Source organism: Fundulus heteroclitus, chromosome 6 (genome assembly GCF_011125445.2).
Source record: "Fundulus heteroclitus isolate FHET01 chromosome 6, MU-UCD_Fhet_4.1, whole genome shotgun sequence".
NCBI classification, from domain to species: domain Eukaryota; kingdom Metazoa; phylum Chordata; class Actinopteri; order Cyprinodontiformes; family Fundulidae; genus Fundulus; species Fundulus heteroclitus.
In genome coordinates, this window is record NC_046366.1 from 3,308,527 (window position 1) to 3,323,429 (window position 14,903).

At 42.6% G+C, this 14,903-nt stretch overlaps 1 protein-coding gene across 2 annotated transcripts in view; it reads left to right on the plus strand.

The window, feature by feature from the left end:
* kcnn1a (potassium intermediate/small conductance calcium-activated channel, subfamily N, member 1a) overlaps nucleotides 1–14,903 on the plus strand; it is a gene marked incomplete in the record, with an annotated part of 241,720 nt that overhangs the window by 129,002 nt on the left and 97,815 nt on the right. For both annotated transcript variants that reach the window (XM_036137869.1, XM_036137870.1), the window contains 1 exon segment: nucleotides 11,446–11,669. In XM_036137869.1, coding sequence (XP_035993762.1) covers nucleotides 11,446–11,669 — 224 coding nt within the window.

Genomic DNA, 14,903 nt, shown 5'->3' on the forward strand with positions numbered 1-14,903 from the left:
AAAGAGTTGAAAATTCAGAAAGTTCAGTGTCAGTGGGCCGAGACTCTATGAAATCCCAAACTGTGGTCAATAAACAATCTTGTTTATTTTACATTCTTTGTATCTAAGACAGACGTGGGCAACTTTGGTTCTCTGGGCCGGCATTGTGCAGGTTTCGGGTGTGTACCCGCACCTGTATGATGGAAATAATTGAATTACTTTCCCAGCCTATCACCAAGTTCTTCAGAATCGGTTGATGAGAGACTTGTTTTATCTGGTTTGTTCAAGCATGGACACGTCAGATACTTACAGGACAGCTTCCGTCAAGTTTTGGAGTTATCCATCCATAATCTAGGTGTCTGACAACTGTGTGTATAGCATTCTTTACTTAATCATCAGTGGTGAAATTTGTTCGGTTCATGCCAAGACTGAAATGGGCCTAGATTGTAGAAAAGAGTCCTGGTTATGGGCCATAACCACCCTCTCAAAGTATTTCATTATGATTAAGTTTTGAGTGCCATCAACCAATGGCCATTTGAGCGGCTCATGTAATTTTTCTTTGCCACAATAGAGGCGGACTTGCAATAGCATGAAATATGGACTTTCATGTAAAGCAGGTTAAAAATGTCTGTCAGCATACCAGTTAGCTCTGCTGAGTACATGTTGACTGTGCACTTGGGAGAATCATCCAAAACTGCTGCTAAATGTGAGTTTACACTTCCCAGTGCATTTCTGCTGATGACCATACGTTTTGTGCATTCTGCAAGGTGGTGGTCTCTCTCTGCAGGTCATTTTGGGGAACATCAAAGCAACTGTAGAACTTAAGATCATCTGTTAGATTGGCATGGGTGGTTAAGAGAGCCTCGTCCTCTGCCTCTAATTAGCAGTGTGTTTAGATTATGTAGTATGTCTCTAAACTCCCTCTGTGTCCTCTCTTAGCATTCCTGATTGATTTGCTCAAGTCATATCAGGCCCCTCAGTGTTCTACGGCATTGCTGGAAGGAGTACAGTGCATCTGGTTTGGAAAGGTTCAACATTTCTTTGTACAACAGTATTTTCAATAAAAAAGGACGGATGACGTCTCCTCAAGCAAGTAGTGTCAACATGTCTATAAGCAGTTGATATATGCATAGCCCAGGCTGTAAAAGCAGTTCTGAAGTAGAAGATTTGTTACTGCATTTTATACTTTGACAGAATACTGACCGACTCTTTCTTGAGTAGCTGCTCATTCATTGGATAGAGGAACATGGAGATGTGGGCAAACTGAGGAGTCATATACCACCATGATGAGTTGGTCTTACTGGGCTATTATATGCTAGTTTGTTGTGCTCTTCTGTGATCTGAAGGAGAATCAGATCAGATGTGTTACAATATATTGTGATCCAGAGCAAAGCATTCATCCTCACTAAACCAGCTTCCTGTAGTGAACCGGAATCGAACCTAAGATTCACCACAACAGGTCAGTGTAGGTCACACAGCTCGCGCTTACGGGCAGGAATCTCCTGGAGGCAGAGGGACAGGTTAGAGCTCAGCAACAACAGGCGAGACAAGTTGGGATTTAGGTGAGAGACTAACCTTGTGAAGAGGTGAACCAGAGTACAAAGAGCCGGTCAGTGACAGGCACGCTACTTCGGGAGTGGGATCCGTCCACAGGCTGGCGGGGCTGAAGCCGTTGAGTGACTGAAAGGCAGGCAGTCGGGACAGTGCTTTCCAAGAGCGTTTATCCAAGGGCGGTCCGGGTCCGGTAACAGAGAGGCCAAATATCCAGTGGCAGTACAGAGGGGTAATCCAGGAGGCAGGTACGGGTTCAGGTCCAACTCCTGTAACTAGGAGGCTCACAGAGTCAGAAGGGTTAGGCAAGCTCCGGTACTCACAAAGCAGGCCAGGTCCGGTACACGGGTAGGAAGTCCACGGGTAAGGGTTCCAGGGAAGGGGGTTCCAGGCAGACAGAATCAGAGAAGGATCAGGCAGGCTCAAAAACAGGCAACAGGTCGAGGTCGGGCTACAGACAGGCAAACAGGCTCGGTTAATGAATTGCTGGAAGGTTCTCACCGTGAGGCTCAAGATGATCTGGCACTGGAGGCTGTCTAGGACGGAGCTTATATGCAGGTGAAACCAGGTGGAACTGGTGGAGGTTGATTGCAGGCAGGGTGGAGTCTGAACAGGTGTGCTGATGTGAACAGGATCAGGCCCAGTGCCAGGATCATCACAGCTTACCATTGATAAATTAAGAGAATGTCTGTTGAGGGTTTGATGTTGATGGTTTTGTGTGTTAGGTTTAATGGATTGAATACTTTTGCATTATTCTCAACTATTTCTTACTTTGTTAGATTTTTCCTTTAAGTCCACAATCACCCTCCCAGTCCTTGTAGTCCCAGTTTGTTAAATTGTATCTGAGAACTGTCTTTTCTATCCTGCTTTCAGACTGATTCCTTTGAAGTACCTTTTTGTTTTGACATACTTCATATATTTAGATCTCAATTATGTAATAAAATATATCCCTATCTTGACTCTGTGCCTGTTTGACTGTATTTGGGTCTTTCATTAACTACAACCTTATAGATGCATATTCACCATGTAGCACACTGCAAAATGTTTAATCTGTTTTGATTTATTTTCTGATTTACTTCCAAAAGTTCTGATTATCAGTGCAGATTTTTTTTTTACTCTTTACCAGCAAACATTGATTCCTGCTTCTTTTCGTCAAAGCGTATATTTCTTTGTAATTCTGACATATTTCCAGTTTGAAAGAAATGTGTAAGACCTGCTTTTTCTTCTTCAGAAAATGAATTTAATTCAATATCTTCTCAGATAGGTGATTTCATTTGCAATGTCCAATTGTTGTGATGTATCCTATGAGATGCTGGTGAACCCAGGATGTTCTTTTGAGATCACATTTTCAAAGTCCTTAAACAGGATCCCATTCCATCCCCTGTCATTTCATCTGGAGTATATCCTGCTTGTACATTATAGCTGCTGCCTCCATTTGCCTCTACATTAAATCATTCCTTGCACTTTGGCAATGTCAGCCACAGTAACAGAATTTAATTCATCAGAGTTGTCCGCCTTACAGGACTCAACCTATTTATGAAACTTTATGATGCAAATGTGTCAGCCGATGTTTAACAGTGATTCTTCCTGTATGTTTCTCCTTTTGAATGATGGCAAGACCAAATAGTCGTTTGAGTACATAAGCAAATCTAAGTAGTGATCTTAGCTGCCAGAGATAAATTTCATCAGTGGGCACAGTGCCCTGCCTCTGCCATCTCAGTGGCTGAGAGCCTGGAACTCCCAGGCTCACTGTTTCAAGCTTGCTACCTCATGCATCCTTTTCTACTGCCTGCACTAGAATTGTATGCAATACAGCCAAAGCTGGGATGGGTCACAACTATAATCTGAAAAAACTGTGGGTAGTTGATCATGGATGTAAGAGCTCACACAGACTGACCTGCGAATTGAATATGTGCCACAGTTTTCTCTGGTCACAGCACTCTATCAGGGCCCGCTGTCATTTCTGGTCCACCAAACAGTCAGCGCTGGGGGCGTTGCTCTGGTAGGTCATTTCTGAGTAAGATGACAGCCATTGCAATGACATGCAGTAAACTGACATACTAATTTAAGATGGCTGAGTGTAAAGCATCTCACTGGTAAAATAGAAAACTATTGTTCTTGAACAAAAAAATGTTTGAGCTTTTTTTGTGCTCTTGTTTGCAAAGATCAATTGGACAGACCTCCATAGACATTTAGAAATAATTCACATTACTCTACTTGGATATGGCCCAGCTAAAGATCCCCCACATAAACTTAGGTGATTATTCACAGGAAGCTGGCTCCCTGCTTTAATTCAGAGCTGCATTCTTTCAAGCACAACATAAGGGAAATGGAGAGAAAATGGCGCTCTACATGTCTAGAGGAATTCTACCTAATCTGGAAAAACAGTCGACTGCTGTATAAAAAGAGCCTTTGCAAAGTTAGAGCAGCATATTCTTCATCATTAATATAGGAGAATAAAAATAATCCTAGATTTCTCTTTAGTACGGTTGCTAAACTTACCCAGAGCCACAGCTCTGTTGATCCATCCATTCCCTTAGCTCTTAGCAGTGATGACTTTATGGGATTCTTCATAAATAAAATTGATTCTGTGAAAAATTAAATCATTGGCATCCTCCCAAACATGATTAGCTAGTCCTCAATAAGTGAGGCAGCAGTGGAGGAATCTTTAAAACCTGTTTTAACTGTTTAGATGCAGTAGAGCTTTTTGGGTTATCTAAAAGTTTTGCTTCATCTAAACCTTCTACCTGTATGTTAGACCCAATCCCATCCAAGTTGTTTAAGGAGGTATTCCATTTGATCAGGGGCCCTATTTTAGACATCATTAATCTATCCTTATGTATGGATATGTACCACAGGCTTTTAAAGTAGCTGTTATTAAACCTTCACTTAAAAAAACATCTCTTGATCAAGATGACAATAAATTACAGACCTATATCTAATCTTCTTTTCCTATCTAAAATCCTTGAGGAAGTAGTTGTTAATCAAGTATGTGAACATTTACAAAGTAATGACCTATTTGAAGAGTTTCAATCAGGCTTCAGAGCTCATCATAGCACTGAAACAGCTCTGGTGAAGGTCACTAATGATATTCTCATGGCCTCAGACAATGGACTTGTGTCTATACTTGTCCTGTTAGATCTCAGTGCTGCATTTGATACAGTTGATCACAATATGCTCCTAGAAATACTTGAATATACTGTAGGAATTAAGGGGAAGGCATTAGGCTGGTTTAAATATTATCTGTCTGACAGATTCCAGTTTGTTTATGTTAATAATAAATCTTCTTGGTAAAATTATCAGACAGCATGGGATTAATTTCCACTGTTATGCTGATGACACTCAGCTATATTTATCCATAAATCCTGATAAATCCAATCAATTCCTTCAGCTCCAGGTATGTATTGATGACATCAAAACCTGGATCTCTTTAAATTTCCTGCTTTTAGATTCTGACAAGACAGAAGTTGTAATCGTTTGACCAGAGCTCTAAAAAATAAACTTCTTAATCAGAATCAGAATCAGATATACTTTAATAATCCCAGAAGGGATATTACTGTTTCAGTACAACCACCATAACATGACATACATCACAAACGTTTCAGGGAGAGACTATTTACTGGGGCCATGCTGCCAAGAACACCGCTTTACACAGTGCCCACAGGGCGCTGCCATTGACTCTGTGGAAAGATAGAAGCCACAATAGGAAAAGAGAGGGAAAAACACATATATCACACTTTATCCTATTAAAAGGATACAGTTTGAGATATCAAAAACCTCGGCACAAAAAGCACAAATATGACGAGACACATATATGCAGAGGTTAACATGTGAGACTAGTCGCATGTAAGTTCATGAGATAAGTGAGCATCAGTAGTGTGTGTCGTTGCTTAGAGTTTTGTGTGTCCATGAACGCCGTCCAGCAGGCAGTGTCCTTGATACGATGGAAAGTTTTTATCACAGCTTAACACATCCACAGATGTCCGTGGGGGAGGAGGGAGCGGGGGTGCGGGTAGTTTTGGGCTATCTCGCCATAACATCCAGGGGAGTTTTTAGATAGTGGGAACGCCTGATTAAAATACACAATTTGTTATGAGAAACAAGCTGAACTAACTTTTCCGTCAGCTTTAAGAGTCTATCCTGTTAATCAATCACTTAATCTGGCTGACACTAAATTGGCCTCTGGTAATAAAGTAAAAGCCTTGGTGTTATTTTTAACCAAGACATGTCAATTAAATCCCATATTAAACAGGTTTCCAGGGTTTCCTTTTTTCACCTCCGGAATATTCCCAAAATTAGAAATATTTTGTCGAGGAGGGACGCTGAAAAACAAGTCCATCCATTTGTTACTTCAAGGCTGGACTATTGCAGTTCCTTACTATCAGGAAGTCCTAAAAATGTAGTTTGAAACCTTTAACTGATCCAAAATGCTGCAGCAAGAGTTCTGATGAAAATCAGCAAGAGGGTTTCCTGTTAAATCAAGAATATAATTTAAAATTCTCCTTCTCACATATAAAGCCCTTAATAATCAAGCTCCATCATATATCAGAGCTCTGATTACCCCGTATGTTCCTAACAGAGCACTTCGCCCTCAGACTGCAGGTCTGCTGGTGGTTCCTAGAGTCTCTAAAAGTAGAATGGGAGGCAGATCCTTTAGCTATCAGGCTCCTCTCCTGTGGAACCAACTCCCAGTTTTGGTCCGTGAGGCAGACACCCTGTCTACTTTTAAGACTAACCTTAAAACTTTCCTTTTTATATATATATATATATATATATATATATGTGTGTGTGTGTGTGTGTGTGTGTGTGTGTGTGTGTGTGTGTGTGTGTGTGTGTGTGTGTGTGTGTGTGTGTGTGTGTGTGTGTGTGTGTGTGAAAGAATTGTGCATGCACATTTAGGACTTTACTATTTGTGATTTAAATCAGAATGGTTTCCTTGGTAAATAGCTTGTACTTGTATAGAGCTTTATCAAGTCCAATGACCCCAAAGAGCTTTACACAACAGGCCATCATTCACCCATCCCCACACACATTCACACACTAATGGTTGTGAGCTATGTTAGTAACCACAGTTGCCAAGGGGCAGACTGACAGAGGTGAGGCTGCCATACATCGGCGCCACCGGACCCTCTGACCACCGCCAGCAGGCAATTCGGGTGAAGTTGTCTTGCCCAAGGACACAACAACTGACACAGTGAGTGCGGGGGATGAAACTAGCAACCCGCCAGTTACAGGACGAACTCCCTAACTCCTGTGACACTGTTGCCCCGACAATAAGGACAGGCTGAAAAACTCAGGAACAGTTAATAAAAACAAATGATTCACAGTCCCTTGCAAAAATATTTTTCCCTCAAGGTTTTTTACATTGCAACTTTAAAAGGAATTCTAAAATGGATTTAGCTCTGGACTTTGACTGGGTAATTCCAATATATGAAGATGTCCCAACCTGCAGAAAAGCCTCCTTGCAATGATTCTACCATCACCTTGGATCACTGGCCAACTCTGGTCTCGTTTGACCAGAATAACTTCTTGCACTTGTTTGTAAACTCTAAATGGGACTTCTTGTGAGTTTCAACTCTTTTCTTTTGCTTCTTTGCCAAAAGAGCAGATGAGAAGGTCCTCCAGGGCCTACTGTCTGCCTCTTGATTGCTCTGATTAAAGTTCCACTTGCCTGACCTGGTAGTTTTAGGTGGCTCACTATCTCTTGGTAGATTTGCATTTCTGCAAATCTCTTTTGAGTTTCAGATGATAGACCTCTGTGAGATATTCAAAGCTCGGGATATTAGTTTGTAACTTAACCCTCCTCTAAAAGTCCCCACAACTTCCTCCTTGACCTGCCAGCTGTTGGGTTTCAGGATGCTGGTCATTCTCTAATATTCTCTAACAAACCCCTGAGGCCACAGCTGGATGTATACTGAGATTAAATTACACACAGACATAATCTGTTCATTTTTAGGCAGCTGTTTGTGTTTATATGAGGATATCAAAGTAAAGGGGTGGAATAATTTTTTTTTATTAATATGTCAAAATCAATTTAAAACCATACATAATCTTATACATCAACACTTTGTTTGTCGTGAAAAAGTTGGTGTGTGAGTACTTTTGCAAAACACTATCTTGAGGTGATGTGATGTTGCTTTAAGATCAGGCACTTTTCTTCTTACCTGTGTAATTAAATTTCTGTCCCATAGTACAATGCATTCAATCATTTGATGTGTTCTGTGATGGTGCTCCTTCCTGTTTTAGATACAGTTTTCCCTGTCCACTTTCTGTCTGTAACAAGCACACGTACAGATAAATTACTTTCTCTGTCTCTTTCTCTTTCTCTCAGTCACACACAAGTCCTGGAGTTTCCTTTTACTTCTTAACTACACACTCCTCAACTACTTTTTAGGTTCTGTGCAAGTTGCCCTCCTGTTACCTGGTTCCGAAAAACAAAAAACAGAAAATCTGGGTCACAAGCTTGTTCAGTTTGTTGAGTGTTTACTGAGTCTAGGAGATGCTGAGTTTAGTTGAAGAATTCACATGGAAGCAGTAGGTTTGCTTACTCCGTCTTGCCAAGAAACTCATGCTGGTCAAAATGAGCAATTACTTAATAAAAATTATCAGGTTTTACTCTTTTATCACAGGCTGAGGTTCGGCTCCAAAATCCTGCAGTACTTCATAAAGCTGTAAAACGGGTAAGGGCTTTTCCAAGCTCTTCTCCAGTACATTGGCAAAGTATCCCATTGCTGCAGTCATCAGACTCATCAAAACTCCAACTAGCTGAGGCAGCTTTAGGGAAAGGAGTATTACTTATTCAGAATAGCTAATGTATGATGTAGAAGTTGGCTCTTTTCTCATCTCTCTGCTCTTCTGTCTCTTTGGCTCAGTCTCAATTCCTCCTCTTTTATGCACTTTAAAAGGATGGAGTTATTTATGACTGTATTTTTAAATTTCAGCCCATTCTCATGTAATTAACTAACAAACAAAGACAGCAACATGTTTCTGGCATGTTTCGGGATTTTTAACGCTGCAGAGTATGAGCAGTGACATCCATGGGCATCATGGGGCCTTCGGTGATCCGATCACCTGCTAGTGCCATCTGCATTAAGTGACACATATCTCACTAAATTTAAGATTATATCCTTGATTCAGCCTTTGTTATATGGTAACCTTAAAAGTCTCTTAATGATTTCTCTTCATATTTTTGGTCTGTCCACTACATTTAAATCAACTCTCTGAACTTACTTTAATCTGAGCAACAGTGCTTCTCAGTAGTATTTAGGTCTTGTGTGACTCCACATCTATTGTGTTGTTCATTCACACAACAGATTATTGTATTGACCATCCAATGAAACAGACAGGTGGGGGTCAAGGAGAGGAATAAAACTTGAGACTGTGGCAGAGGATCAGTTTCCATCAGTTTCTAACTCTACAAAAAAGCCCTTAATAAAAAGCCAGAGCTACAACGGAAAGATCAAAGTGTATCCACACCCTGTGTTAGAAAAGGCCCAGCCAAAGTCTAGGCCCAAATCCAACTGAGAATCAGCAACAAGGTTTGAAAGCTCCAGTTCACAGAAGCACTGCAAGTTATCAAACTGAAATTTATCTTCTTCTGCAAAGAAGAAGGGGGGGGGGGGGGGGGGGGGGGCGATTTCAATCTCTAAATGTGCATAGCTGGAAGAGACACACCCCAAAAGACATGTGACTGGAAACGGACACAGGTGGTTTTACAAAAATATACGCTCATGCAAGTAAAATATAAAATGCTGCACTTCTCTGGTTCTGTGTGCCATTTTCTTTCCACCTCACAAATATGCACACTTTACGTTGGTGTATCACATAAAAACCAAATACAATACAATGAAGTTTGTGCCTGTAATGTGAAAAAGTCCAAAGTATCATAATGCCAGCATAGATGGTATGACTCTTTTTTTTAGGCTGGTCATGCCTTGAATTATGAGCACAACTCATCTTCATCACTTTGTGACTTTCTAATTTAATTGTGCCAATTTGCCTTTTTATACTTGGTTTCCCATAAAAAGATATTAGGCACCTAATGCTGGGATTTGGGGTCTCAGTGTGAAAATCATTCTTAATTCTGTACACTCCCTATGAAACAGTGTTAAGACAATGTGGTTTTCTGCTCATTTGATAACAACCTTTAACCTTTCAGCAGGTCGATGTTTACCCAGCAACGAGACAGGTGTATTTATCTCCCCTTATCTGCTCAGCTGCGCTGACTGCCGCTGTACAGAAGCGTTTAAAATGAAATACTTAGAAGACCGAACTCAGCCTCTGTTCTGCCTGGCAATAATAAACCAGGTGTTTAAATGATTAACTATCTGGCAGAATTATCCCTCATGTAAGCCAACAAGTGGAAACAGAATTTGCAAAAAAAGGATGGCCGTTTTCTCTACAGCTCACAATTTGGTGACATGATGTCATCGCAAATTGAAATCGCCTATACAATCTAGCAAATCTTGTGGATCTGGACGGGGGGCATAGCATTGGAAATTATTTCGGGGGGGGGGGGGGGGGGGGGGGGGGGGGGGGGGGGGGGGGGGGTAGGAGCGACATGGAAAAAGTGAATAGTGAACCATGAAAGCAGGGTTTAACCACTTTTCAGCATCTCATTTAGCCTATTGTCAGAGCACCCCAAAGGAGTCATTGATCCTCTGCAACCTGCGCGCATGGCACGCATAGGACCGATATTTAGTCGAAGGCGGTGTTGTGGCTGTATGGTGACGTTTTAAGGCAGGTCCTGGTCAAACCTACCAATGGTACAAGTCGGTCCTACTCTGCTGGGGCTGATCGCAATGAATGGGTGTCGGAGCTCAACACGGCAAAGGAGCACCCACAGCGCGACGGGGCGGATAAGGGGATGCGGCATCGGTACGCGGGAGCTGTCCATCAGCACAACATACCCGACGAAAAGCAAGGAAACAGCGAGCGGAGCCGAGAGCAAGTCGCTCCCGTTTTTAGCCTGCCGCCCCCGCCCTCTTCTCACCAACGAGTCCGCACCGAAACCACCGCCGCTCAGCGCCAGAGCCTCCAGGAGCTCCCGTGCGTGAGCCAGCCCTGCCGGAGACCGGTTCACAGCGGCGACCCTCTGCCGCTGGCGAGCTACGACACCAGCCGGCGACCTTCACACCAAGGCGGTGAAACCAGCGCCAGTCAGCCAGCGCACCTGCAGCGGGATCCCTGGGCCCCGGACGGCTCCCAGCACCCGCTGCCGCTGCAGTCAGACAGGGAGGCTGTTTTTCCAAGCTGCCACTGCAGTTTTTCGGAACAAGAAGCGAGCCTTTCTCCAAATAAATCCCATCCTGTCGACCCACTCCCCCCCGCAGCCCTCCCCACTTTTTCCACCACTTATACCGCCGCCACCATCGTCTTCCTCCTCCTCTCGGCTCTTTTCCCGGGGATTTGAAAGAGGGGATCGTCTCCAAAGGAGTGCCAATAATTACCAACAGGCGAACACCGTGGAACGCTGCAGGGGAGGAGGAGGAGCAGGAGGGCACCAAGACCACAGACAGTTGTTGCAGCAACAGCACTGTCATTTAGGACTCCAACAGAGGTACCCCTCCCCTGAAGGAAGCCGTGCAAACTCACAAAAAGGGCGCTCTTTAGATGCATGCGAGTCAAACGAGGCTAAGAAAGCGTTCGAGTGTCAGACTCAGGATCTGCAGCAGCAACAGATCCCACAATTGCGTGCGCAGCAACAGCTACTGGTGGGAAGCAGCCTGCCCATCAACTACTGCGCAAGCGGCTCCGGAGAGCTATGTAGGACTCACCGGGCTCCACTGCTGCAACAGCAGGAGCGGCAGCAGCTGCTGCAGCATCGGCAGCAACAGCAGCAGCAGCGAGGCGCGCCGGGGCTTCGTCCCCAGCCATCGCAGCAGCAGCAGCAGCAGCAGCAGCACTGTGACAAAGATCGCAATAAGTGTGGAAGGATCACCGCGGAGGGCGGCCAGGCGCAGCCACACGACCGCGGCTCCCGCGTAACCCCCCCTGCAACACCGCACGCATACGCGGGGAACTCGTCTGCAACTGGCAGCCACAGCAGCAAAGACAGCCCCAACTACGGCTCCAGCTATCACCTGTGGCCGGAGAGCCCGCATAAAGGAGAGGAGAGGATACGCATCGACCTCCATCAGGTACATTCCCCGCTTTTCTATCACCGTTCGGGCTCTAATTAGCTGACACTAGCAACCAACAGACTGCTGTTAGGTTTTCACTCAGTGGCCACGCCTGTCATATGATTTTGATAGAGAACAATTTGCTGGGCTTTGTGTAGCTACACTGCGCGGTGTGTATGTGTGTGAGACTGTGTAGGCTGTGTGTGTGCGTAATGTGTGTGTGTGTGTGTGCGCGCGCGTGTGTGTGAAGGGGTGGGCATTGGAGTCGCTTCACATGATTTCTGGCGTCGACAAAAACACACTGCTGTAAGTGCTTCACATGTGACCCAGCATGTTGTGCGTGTGTGGCATTTGTTTCGTTTTGGTCACACGAGCACGCGCACGAACACACCGACGGAGCGATGGCGTTGTGTCGCGCGCACACACCTGTTCGACGTTGCAGGCTTGTTTTGGGGGGCCCGCTGACAGCAGCCTAATGAAGCTCCCCGGCAGCCGAATTACAGCGCGTATGTTGCTGCCGCCGAACAGAGGGGGATCAGAGCAGGGGGAGCCTGCATTCTGCCTTCCTGACATAAGAAACGGAGGCTACACTAACACAGGCCTTTACCTGCATGAGAGCACGGGCAACTTAGTTCATTGATAATATGACGAATATGCTTTGAGAGAGATAACAACACCAGAATGATGCTAAAGCCTCCGGTGTAATGAAGAGAAACCAGACTAAATTTCCTGTGCAAAAGTCTTGATTGCTTTCTGTCTATGGTGCTGAGAAAAAGGGGTCTGCCCTATGCAGATGTCTTGTTATAAATGTTTCAGATAATCATAATATTTCATATCAGACAGGAATACCCGGGTAAATACGAAAATGTTTTTTCAAACGATGTTTCATTTATTAAGGCAAAAAAAGAAAAAAAAAGAAAAAGCTATCCAAATCAACCTGGCCCTATGTGGAAACCCTGGTTAAGTGAATATCCACAGATTTGTTTAATTTTACCCAGGCCTGATTTCTGCCATTCCTGTACAATCAAGAAATCCCTTTAATGCACTCAAAAAAGTGAACCAGGACAGTTGTCCATTATATGGACAACTGAGCATGATATGTTAACTGAAACAAAAAAAAATCTGTATTTTCTCTTCTTTCTTATGCACTTCTTGTTACTGTGCACTATTTTATTTTTATATTTGTATCATGTTCGAATAAATTTCATTTCATTTCATTTCATTTCATTTATGTCAACATTTAATTTCTAGTTAACACATAAAAAAGTGCATTTGTTAGTTTTTTTTCCTAATGAACATGACATGTTTGTTTTTAACGCAACTGTCCTGGTTCACTTTTTTGAGTGTTTAACCATTATGACTGCATGAAGCAGGGTAAAAAACAAACAAAGAATAAAAAACAACAACAAAAACATATAGTGTACAGCTTAAAGAAATTACAGAACTGATGAAAAGCAAAGTCACTGATCAGCCTGCAAAAGATTTCAACATAATTTGTATGCCTACCCAAATGACCCCAAAAACGCATTGCCAACTCATCCAGGAGGTCACAAAAGAACCCGGAACTACATCTAAAGGTCTGCAGGCCTCGCTTACTTCAGTTAAGGCTAGAATTCATGATTCAACAATAAGAAAGAGAGACTGGGCAAAAATTCCTTACATAGTAGAATTACAAGCCCAAAATTACTGCTGATCAAAAAAGAACACAAACACCATTTTGATCATCGTCTGGACTTTCGGGGAAACATTCTGTGAACTGGTCAGGCAAAAGTAGACTGGAACTTGTACACCCTACGAGTTCTGGTGTTAAACTAACAGCATTTAGAAGAAAAAAAATCCCAGTAGTTCAAAATGTTTGTAGTAGTGTGATGGGTAATGGGTGAATGAAGCGCGAGTACACTTGAGTTGTGCAGCAGGACAATGGTTCAAAGCACAACAGCAACTCACCCTCTGAACAATTAAAAAAAGCAAAAATTAGGGTTTGGAGTGGTCTTTATAAAATCTAGACTTAAGGCTGAAGCTGTAGCATAATCTTGTCCATAATCAAAAACCCACAAATGTGGCTGAAGTAAAACAATTATGCCATGAAGAGTCAGTCAAAATTCCGCCAGAGCAATGTGAAAGACTTATTTTAAGTTATTTTAAGTTTGATAGCAGTTGTTGCCACCAAGGGTGGCTCAAGCAGTTACTACGTGTAGGAAGAAATTATTTTACACAGGGTCAGGTTGCTAAGGTTACATTTTTTTTCCCACACTGAATTAAATCTTCATTTGATATCAGTTCTTACTTAGGTTATTGTTGTCTAATAAAAAAGTAAAATCAGAAGAAATCTAGAATAGGGCAAACATTTTTTCACAGTACCAGTGTTAGCTTTTTGCAACTTGACAAATGTAAAATGGCCTCAAGAAAAGGTTTTCAGGCTACCTGTAAAACTTTTAAACCTTTCTGCTTTGGACACCTGTAATTATCAGAGGAGTAGTTTGCCTGTCATTTAAAATCACACCATTTAATCATTTTACTCTCACTTTTTAGCCAATATTAAAAATCCCATATGCAGGAATAAATATAAGATTTTACGATATGCTTGGAATACATTACTATGCGTGTAACAAGTCTATAGTTTCACTGCTGTGAACTGAACTACAAAACATATTCACTATTTATTGACACTTACTTTGAATCTACTTTACTGAGATGCACCAGTATCTTAGGGTACAACAAAATGAGACAGCATTTTTTAGGGATCTGCAACATAATACTGTGAAAATCATTCGAACAGATTGATAATAGGAAACACAAATAGATACACGCAAACAGATAAAGCTTACAGAACAAGCAGCAATGTTAAGTGCATAATCTTTACAGCAGAACTGGGCCTGGTGGTTCTGAACTTTTGGTACCATTTGCGCAATGGTAGATTGTTAAAGAGTTAGTGGTTAGTGTGTCAGGATACGCAGATAATGTCAGCGCTATGATCCTGCAGCAGCTTTGAAAGCGATCCTGGATGAAGGATAGGGATGCTACAATGATAGCTCCCCTCACTAGCCTAGAGTTGCAGCAGTTTCACTGTGTCTCCAACACAGGTCTGCAGAATGCTGTGAGGATACTTGGAGAGCTTGTTTGTTTCTGTATGCTTAAATACTGTAATCATAGAAAGTGAACACATAACAGGTAACTTAACAATAAATCAAATGTATTTCATTTCTTTAGACATCTTATTATTATAGCAACAAACAAATCCCAGTTTCATTT